This window comes from Limulus polyphemus, unplaced genomic scaffold (genome assembly GCF_000517525.1).
Source record: "Limulus polyphemus unplaced genomic scaffold, Limulus_polyphemus-2.1.2 Scaffold12158, whole genome shotgun sequence".
NCBI classification, from domain to species: domain Eukaryota; kingdom Metazoa; phylum Arthropoda; class Merostomata; order Xiphosura; family Limulidae; genus Limulus; species Limulus polyphemus.
The window spans coordinates 2090-12111 of NW_013677768.1; the positions used below are offsets into that span (position 1 = coordinate 2090).

Here is a 10022-nt window from a genome sequence, read left to right on the forward strand (position 1 = left end):
GTCACACTACATGGGTTCCTTGCGCTACACACATTCCATCTGGCTATATCATGCTACATGGGTTCCTCATGCTACACACATTCCATCTGGCTATGTCACACTACATGGGTTCCTCGTGCTACACACATTCCATCTGGCTACGTCAAGCTACAGAAAACTAATATTCTTTCTTATTCAGCATATCGTATCTGAACAGAAGAACAGTAACTGTGTGGATTATCTTACAAGTTGTGAAATTTCATTAATAGCTTAAGAATATTGAAAAACTACAACAGTATATTTTCTCTGGATATTTTAAAAATGTAATCTTAATTATTTTTACCAATGACACTATGAGAACCACACCCATCACTGGAGTAACTTATAATTACCAAACCGATCACCAGATATTTATGCTAGAGACAATTTGGTCTTTTCTAAAATTTGACGAAAAATCACAAAACTGTAAGGTTATTCTGTACAACATATCTTTCTGATTTCTTATTGGTTTTACTGTTATTAGTTCTGTACAATAATTTGTTGTAAATTTCCCCGTGATTGCAAGTAATGTAATAAAAATAACACGTTTCAGGTTTGATAGTGTTTATTTTATACATTTTGAACACTAAAATTTGTGAATTTGAGTGCCTTTATTTTTCAGTAGCTATTTTGTCAAACGGTAACATATTTGAATACTTTTTCCATTCATTTTTCTTGAAATGTACGTTTCTATTAACTTATATCACAGGTATTTTTTATTGCCCAAAAGAATTTGTTTATTCAAGAGGATTTTATTAGAAGTAATGTAATATTGTAATTGAAACTAATTACTCAATAATTCTTGTTTTTGCAGGATGATGAACCAGATAGTGATGATGATGATGGTAATGTTTAACTTTCTTCTTTTCTGATACCGTATTTTTGGAATTACTAGAATAACTTGTATAAAAGAAGGACGACATAATTAAAGATTATAAAAGTGTTTTACAGTAGTTTGTTTTTAACATTTAAATAACTACAGTGTATCTGCTGTAAAACTTCAGTACTGAATTCATAAATATTTAATAAAGTACATTAAAAACGTCAGTTAGAATTACTGAGGTTATGTAGTAGGTTATCCAGCTGTCAGAGGTTATGTAGTAGGTTATCCAGCTGTCAGAGGTTGTGTAGTAGGTTATCTAGTAGTTGGAGGTTATGTAGTAGGTTATCTAGCAGTTGGAGGTTATGTAGCAGGTTATCTAGCGGTTGGAGGTTATCTAGCAGTTCGAGGTTGTCTAGCTATCAGAGGTTATGTAGTAGGTTATCTAGTAGTTGGAGGTTGTGTAGTAGGTTATCTAGCTATCAGAGGTTATGTAGTAGGTTATCTAGCTGTTGGAGGTTGTGTAGTAGGTTATCTAGCTGTTGGAGGTTGTGTAGTAGGTTATCTAGCTATCAGAGGTTATGTAGTAGGTTATCTAGCTATCAGAGGTTATGTAGTAGGTTATCTAGCTATCAGAGGTTATGTAGTAGGTTATCTAGCTATCAGAGGTTGTGTAGTAGGTTATCTAGTTGTCAGAGGTTATGTAGTAGGTTATCTAGTTGTCAGAGGTTATGTAGTAGGTTATCTAGCTGTTGGAGGTTATGTAGTAGGTTATCTAGCTGTTGGAGGTTGTGTAGTAGGTTATCTAGCTGTCAGAGGTTATGTAGTAGGTTATCTGGCTATCAGAGGTTGTGTAGTAGGTTATCTGGCTATCAGAGGTTGTGTAGTAGGTTATCTGGTTGTCAGAGGTTATGTAGTAGGTTATCTAGCTATCAGAGGTTGTGTAGTAGGTTATCTAGCTATCAGAGGTTGTGTAGTAGGTTATCTAGCTGTTGGAGGTTGTGTAGTAGGTTATCTAGCTGTTGGAGGTTGTGTAGTAGGTTATCTAGCTGTCAGAGGTTATGTAGTAGGTTATCTAGCTGTTGGAGGTTGTGTAGTAGGTTATCTAGCTCAAGCCTTTACTTCCATGTTGATTGCCAGGTTGTTTGACTAGCAATCTGCAGGATTGAAAAATCCGTTACTTAACATGTTCATCGTTTTAGTCATATTAAATCCCACTATTTGCTGGTAAAGAGTTCCCCAAGAGTTGGTGGTGGATGGTAGTTAATAGCTGCCTTCCTTTTTGTCTTGTCACCTCAAAATTAGTGAAGCAAACAAATCCTTGTTGATGACTGTTCACTTGATTTAATGGTGTAAAGTAGGTATATCTATTTTGAGGAAATGTTATACTTCAGGTATTCATATTATTAGATATTAAATTCATATTCTACAAACATTAACGAGGCATCATAATTTAGTTTTAAAACGTACGTAGTTTGTGAAAAGTTTCAAAGCATGTTTTTATTTTTTTAATAGCTCTTCCTGACTTGGAATCAAAAGACAAGGACATTGTGTAACTCATAAACATTCCAACAGATGGCACTGTCAAACCTTTGCAGTTCACTTGTAGTACATTCTTTCAACTGTAATCACCATCATCTATTCATGGTTTTGTTTGTTTGATTTGGCACCTTCATGATTCGTTTAGCTTACATTTGTGATTTGTAACTATCTGTATTAATACAGTTACATTTTTATTCAGTTTGCCAATAAAATTAACATAACAATATATAGTTGTGTTTCCTAGTTTTGAATAATATCCAAACGCTGTGGTCACAGTGAATAACGCGAGTACAGTAATTAACCAACCAGAGGTTTAGAATTTTTCACGTGTCCTTTTTCTCTGTACATACCTTACTAACACAGCTTAATTTAAAAGTTTGCTGCAGGAAAGGGATAACGTTTTCTTACCAAGGTGGTTTATTGACTCTTTATATTACAAGTATGGATAAAAGCAAACATGTGTAACTGTATTTAGTGAAACTGGTTAAAGAATTATAAATTAATATGAGGCCTAACCATAACTACTATAAATTAATATCAGGCCTAACTACAACAACTGTAAACTAATATTGGGCCTAACCACAACAACTGTAAATCACGGATAGAACTAATAGTAATGTGACTGGAAATTTTGGAATATTTTCAGCTTAGATTTAAACTGTTAATTGCTAAAAGAAAAACGGGCTTATGTTGTAATTTTAATATGTAACAGAAGTAATCTTTATAGAGATACTTGTGTTTACTTCTTAATTCGGCAATCTAAACTAGAGAAAAGCTTGCTCTCCGGTTATAGCTTTTTCCCGCCAAAACTAGCTCCCCAAAGAAACCGTTCTTTTACTTCCTGAATGTGTGGGGACAGAATAATCTTGTCATCACTACAACCCGATAGTTAAGAACATACAGTACCCACTGCGGGTATAGTAGTTGTGAACTATTAAAACCGAAAAAAAAATTGCAAAGAATTACGTTGTAATAAATTGTATTGTTTTAAACTAAATGTCACAATTTTATCCACAAATTACCGTTCGTTATCCTTGGAGTTTACAAATTCTGTCATTTGTCTGTTACACACATCTCTTGGTGCAAGGGATTTACCAAAAATTTGTTATTTATACATCCTGTAACCAAGTAAGTCATGGATCCCTAGGCAACAGTTTAAAAATAAAATATCACGTGTATTTGCGATTTATTCAAAATAATTTTATGCTCAAATGAAACCTCCCAAAAGTGGTGAACTGGATATTTTCTCGAATTATTTCACATTGGGCTAACCTTGAATGTCTTTATTAATGTAATAACAATGAACAAGATTTAATATAAATAGCCGTGAGGCACTTTGAAATGAGTCTTTCCGGCTTTGATGTTTTAGTTAAATAAAACTTCCTTCTTATTACAAAAACGAGTAACTTTAGCAGCTTCTTCACAAGTTATTTACATGATTTTGTGCATTTAGTAAAATATATTTAATTTTTAACCTAGCAGTATATTCTGAAAAGCTAATCACAACTTTAATCTCAATTTGTGTATATATGAAAACTATATATTTTTTAATCTCTTATTGAAGTTTGACTGCATTAGACTAGACAGCGGTTATCTAAAACTATTCAGTGCTGCCATCTCATGGTAAGAAATCGATATACGTGATGCAGTCTTTTTGTATAAATTACAAAACGAACTCCTCACAGCTAGCCTATTATATACGAACCGTTATATAAAAAAACATTATAGAGGTTAAAGTAATATTTATATGTAACAATGAAAGGCAACAATTACTTGATAAATAGTTGAGTGACTTCTCATGTCAGTATCAAACTAGTTTTTAACCGTTGATAAATTTTGTAATGTCTAGTAACAAACATCTTAGTTTCGTTACAAACCTTAATTATAACAATATTTTATATTAATAACAAAATACCTGCGTGTGGTTTTTTTTACCCTTTGACTATTAATTTTAATTTCGGTCTCCAATAAAAGTAACTAACCATCTATCATTTTTGATTAATCTTTATGAAAATAACTCTGTCCCGTAACATTGAGAATTAACTGAGAACAAATTCTTTAATAAAAAACAAACTAACTGTAAATTAAAGCCGAGTTTAAACTCAAGAATGCAGGTGAACGTCCGTCTCACCCCCCCCCCCCTCACGTAAATATATACACGCAAGTCCTACGACAAAAATTCCTTTGAAACAACAACCTCACGTGACCCTTACAGCTGCCAGTAGTACTACAGTCTTTCTCTGTTCCAAGTGTGGTCAAAACGGTTTTATGAATCAATACTGCGCATACTGAGGTCATCGCCGGCTGCTCCGCTTCAACATGACCATATAAGGTAATGAAAGAGCGCCTTCTAAGGGGAGTTGGCAATAACGTAGAATTCTGGGTAATGTAAGTAACGCTTGTGCCGGTCTTGTAACATACAATTAAACCGAAATATGGTGTTAAGACACTTTACTAACGCGTGTACATTAACAAAAACATTTCTAATACACTTAAAAATTCTATACGTAAATTTATCCCTAAAAATAAAACTTGCTACGTATTTTAAATTATATAAAATAAGTTTTCCTGCATTACAGGAAGCTTTCCAGCAAAGTCGTATGACGTGGGATTGGGCCTAAAAAATTACCGTAAAGTTGCTAAGAAAATTTCCTAAAGTTTGTTTTTACTAGTACACGTAGAAAGTAAAGACGCAAAGCTAAAATACGTTTATTTGAATATTTAAGATGCTTTAAAAAGTTTGTTTCTTGTGAAATTAAATTCATTTTTGATGTTTGTGAAGTTCTTGTATAAGAAATTCAATAAGCTTTAACACCGAGAACAATACTTGTCTTACCAAACATCTCAGATTTTATTCTGTTTTAAATGTACAACAAAACTGAGTTTCTCAAGAGATTTTAATAAGATAAATTTGTCATTTGGCAGTAGTTTAAAGTTTGGTAGAAATAGACAGTGTTGACTTGTGATTGCACTGCCAAGCAAGGAAAAAAAAATGAAAATGCGAATTTTAATCGTGAAACCAAAAGCAAACATACAAAGCATTACTGTGCAGTTTATATCTGTTCAAAATTCCAGACTTATTCCGACTGACTTTCACTGATGGTAAATGAATGGTAAGTCTTCAACCTTACCATTTGGAACTTATTAACTGGCAACTTGCTCTTCACACTTTTCTTTCATAACTTAAAAACAACTCTCGAATTTACCGCTATTAACACTAATTTGGAATGATGGCTTAGAAACACTTGCGGTGGACGATGCTCGGACCAGATTCGTCGTATTCTTGTTTCGAGATCCACATCTGTTGGAATGTTGACAGAGAAGCTAAGATGGAGCCCCCGATCCAAACCGAGTACTTCCTTTCGGGGGGCGCAATGATTTTAATTTTCATCGTGCTGGGGGCAAGAGCACCTATTTCTTTCTGCATTCTATCAGCAATGCCTGGGAACATAGTGCTTCCTCCCGATAACACGGTGTTGGCATACAGGTCCTTACGGATATCCACGTCGCATTTCATTATGGAGTTGAAAGTGGTCTCGTGGATGCCACAGGCTTCCATACCCAAGAAGGATGGCTGGAACATGGCTTCAGGACAGCGGAATCTCTCGTTACCAATAGTAATTACCTGACCATCGGGTAGCTCGTAAGATTTTTCCAAGGAGGAGGAGGAGGCAGCGGTCGTCATCTCGTGCTCAAAATCCAGAGCAACATAGCACAGTTTCTCTTTGATGTCGCGAACAATTTCTCGCTCAGCTGTAGATAACCATTTACATTGTTAAAATGATCACAAATATAGGCCTAACTAATATAACCATACTTGGCAAGAAACAAGTTTTATATGATATCTTATTTATGACACGTTACAGCACTGACTAATTAAAAACCCAAACAAAGCCTAGAAAAAAAATTACCTTACTATTTATTTAGACTGTCACTTTGCAAATACTATCGTACGAATATTAATTTAATTCGAAAGCGCTTAATTTGTTGTTAAATATGGTATATTACACAGACGCACTGATTTATATAACATTTATTTAAAAAAATAAGTATTATTATGTAGTATTTTGATACTCTAAAGCATGAAATACTCACCAGTTGTGGTGAAGCTGTACCCACGTTCAGTCAGAATTTTCATGAGGTAGTCGGTGAGGTCACGACCGGCCAAGTCCAATCGAAGGATGGCATGGGGGAGGGCGTAACCTTCATAGATGGGGACAGTATGGGAGACTCCATCACCACTGTCCAGGACGATACCAGTGGTTCGACCGGAAGCGTACAGGGATAAGACAGCCTGGATAGCTACGTACATGGCTGGGGTGTTAAATGTTTCGAACATGATCTGGAAGATTACAATTCAAAATTATAAAACTTAGACATAATTCGGACGTATAAACAAACTTTAATCGCCTATGTTACTACAAAAGTTTAACACAACGGTAAGAAAAAATACCTGGGTCATTTTTTCTCTGTTGGCTTTGGGGTTTAGGGGTGCCTCAGTCAGTAGGACAGGGTGCTCTTCTGGGGCTACTCGTAGTTCATTGTAGAAAGTATGATGCCAGATCTTTTCCATATCGTCCCAGTTTGTAACAATGCCATGTTCAATAGGGTATTTTAGGGTTAGTATTCCACGTTTACTTTGGGCCTCATCACCAACGTAGCTATCTTTTTGGCCCATTCCAACCATCACTCCCTAGTTGACGGAAGAAGAGAGAATACGTGATTAGAAAACATAAAATTATCCATTAAAATTTCACAATATTGATTGTATTTGCAGTTCCCCTTGAACTCAATGAAGTTATGAAGGTCTTGCAAGTGAAAACAAAAATTACTGAAATCTGTTCAGTTTTGTACCGAATATCAAAATATAATGGATATATGACTAGTTTCAGTGTTGATTCCACATCATTAAAATACGTAAAACGTTACAATTCGCAAACAAGTGATTTTCTGTACGTATACTTCCCCTGTATAACCTATTTATATGGCGGGTTAGTTGTACTGTAGTCAAACTTTGACTTACCTTACATATAAAACATTTACTTTTTACGACCAAACAATAGGCTCATTACCAAAAAAGTTAATACAATTCATGGAATTAACAGCCAGCTTTTGTTACTCGTGATATCTGCTACAATATCTATCATTTTTTGCACTTTCTTGAAGAAAAAAAAAAACTTTGATAAAGTCGTGAGGCGAAAATAAACCTGTCGATGAATAATATTTATTAGACGTCAGAAAACAGTATGTTTTTTTATTTGTAGATGTAGGTAAAACTTAAGGAGGTCCATTCGTAAGGTTATCTTTAATGCTCTATAAAGTTCTTAAGTCTCTTTTAACCTGTAGCACATTTTAAGAATTAAATACGCCCACCTAATGAGTCTTAAAGTCAAATATCTCCCGATTTATTATTACTTTTAATAAAATTTCATGTAAATAACTTAAATTATTTGTTTAGAGGAAAAAAACAGTTTTTTCTTATGGAAAAAGCCCCCCCCTCCCCCCACACATACTGTATTGGTGGCCTCGCCCCACAGAACATCGTGTGTGTGTGTGTGTGTGTGTGTGTGTGTGTGTGTGTGTTATAATATTGCCTGGCTCCACAAGACATCGAAAAACTGCCGTCTACACATGCAGATGTAGAATGTGGGCGTTTGCAAGTTAGTTATATAAATTATATACATTTTGTTACATGTAATCGGTCCTACAAAACGTTTCTTTTGAGAAAAATGTACTCATAAAAAATGAGTCATGCAGTAATATTAAGTTGATACTGCAATTTGACTTTAGGATTCATTGAAAACATTATATCGTTAATTCTTATAAGTTATAGTCGGTAGCTCGGTCATTAATGTATACAATTAATTTCTGATCAAAGTAAGCTACAAATAAAGTTCAGAATTAACATTAACCCCACTAATTAATATAGCTATATTTTAATATAGGGCCTGTATAATATAAGAATACCTAGTGCTATATTATCATACACTGTATAAGTGAAGTGGATTTTCTTATTTGATTACATTAGTAAAATAGCGAGTCTTGCAGGTTAGAAACAATAAGTTCAGAACACAAGTTACAAAGATATTACCTGATGTCTTGGTCGACCCACAATTGATGGAAACACGGCACGAGGGGCATCGTCTCCGGCGAAGCCGGCTTTGCACATTCCAGAGCCATTATCAACTACAAGGGCAGCTACGTCTTCGTCACACATGTTGTATGAAGGTTCCCTATTATAACCACACGTGCAAAGCGAGAAACTCGAGTGAGCTCACAACCACCGGCTCAGTATAATATATACACGCCCACTTATCTTTTTCCGCCAATGACATCAGCGCCCCAGTGGCGAACCTGTTAACTATATGAATTTACACATGACTATCGTATCAACGAGAAAAACTTCAAGTAGCCCAAACAAAATATAAATTAAGGGATTTATATTGTTTAAGAAAATATCTCAATTAAAAAATAACAAAAACTGATTATATATATATATATAAATGAAAATAGTAATATCTGAAATATTTGTTTATGTAAAAATGTAAATATTTTATTTGTTTTTAATCTAATTAATTTACAGAATAATTTTGAATGCTATAATATATGTGTATAAACATGAATACACATACAAAGGCTAACGGAAGAAGGCTAATGTACGGGTTTTTTCGAGTTCAACAAGCACAAGCGCCGATTTTTACCATATTTGGTAATGCGAATCTACCACCGTACGTCGAGTGTTTTCAATTGGTTCATCCTCTACCAGCACGAGTGGCTTTATGAAATTCGTTTACAGTTGTGTCCAATCAGAAAACAGTACAGTTTTGATGCCCATTTATGGAATGTAAGCCGGTACGAGTCTCATGAAACGCACAAAATCTTGCTCTTGAAAGAACGCCATGTTAACACAGAAACTTAGTCGTGTTTTATTATAAGGAAAGTACGTTACTCTGTGTACGCATGTTTTTATTATTAAAGAAGAACATAAAATAGCGAATAGAATAATTGCTTGAATATAAACAAACTTACGAAAGCAGTAATGGATACATACATGTAGAGGTTCATTGTACTGCGAGTCTTTTCTTGCTTTGAAAGGCAAGCACTTAATTTGCACATACATAATCCCCCCTCCTCGCGCGCGGTGGGCACAGCACAGATAGCCCATTATGTAGCTTTGTGCTTAACAATAAACAAACAAAGAAAGTACTTAATTTGCACACTTACTATTTTTAATTTGATGTTAAGCACAATGCTGCAGTCACGATGGGCTATCTGTTTGCTGTGCCCACAGCAGGCATCCCGAATTTCGGCATGCTATGTAACGGTTATCTTTATGTACCATATACAAGTTAGGCTGAGTAGCAGTATAAAATCAGGAATCGATTAATTAAATTTATACTTTTTATATTAAAATATATTAAACTTGTTTATGAAAAGTGCCATACCACAAACAAAGTTTAGTTTATGTAAGGCTTGTTCACATATATTACAGAGAAAGAACCCTGTTTATCAGTCAATGTGGGCGTTTTCCGATAAATTTGATGGATTTTGTTAGATATTAACTTCCGATCAAAGCAAGCTACAGACCCCCCCCCCCCTCTTCCCAGTGGCTCATAGTAGCTGCCTTGCGCTTAACAACAAC

At 34.7% G+C, this 10022-nt stretch overlaps 2 protein-coding genes across 2 annotated transcripts in view; one reads left to right on the forward strand and one right to left on the reverse strand.

Annotated features, from left to right (window-relative positions):
* Nucleotides 1-2347, forward strand: part of LOC106476935 — a gene marked incomplete at its 5' end in the record, with an annotated part of 3894 nt that extends 1547 nt beyond the window's left edge. The window contains 3 exons of the mRNA XM_022380671.1: nt 833-863; nt 1081-1716; nt 1747-2347. Of these exons, the coding sequence (XP_022236379.1) occupies nt 833-863; nt 1081-1716; nt 1747-1991 (912 nt within the window). The remainder of the gene's footprint in view (nt 1-832; nt 864-1080; nt 1717-1746) is intronic.
* Nucleotides 2348-5210: 2863 nt separating this feature from the next.
* LOC106476934 (actin, acrosomal process isoform) lies at nt 5211-8608 on the reverse strand. The gene is given in 4 exon segments (NM_001314123.1): nt 5211-6133; nt 6476-6722; nt 6834-7073; nt 8472-8608. Coding segments are annotated over 4 exon segments (1131 nt in total). The 5' UTR covers nt 8598-8608; the 3' UTR covers nt 5211-5615.
* Between the last annotated feature and the right edge of the window lie 1414 nt (nt 8609-10022).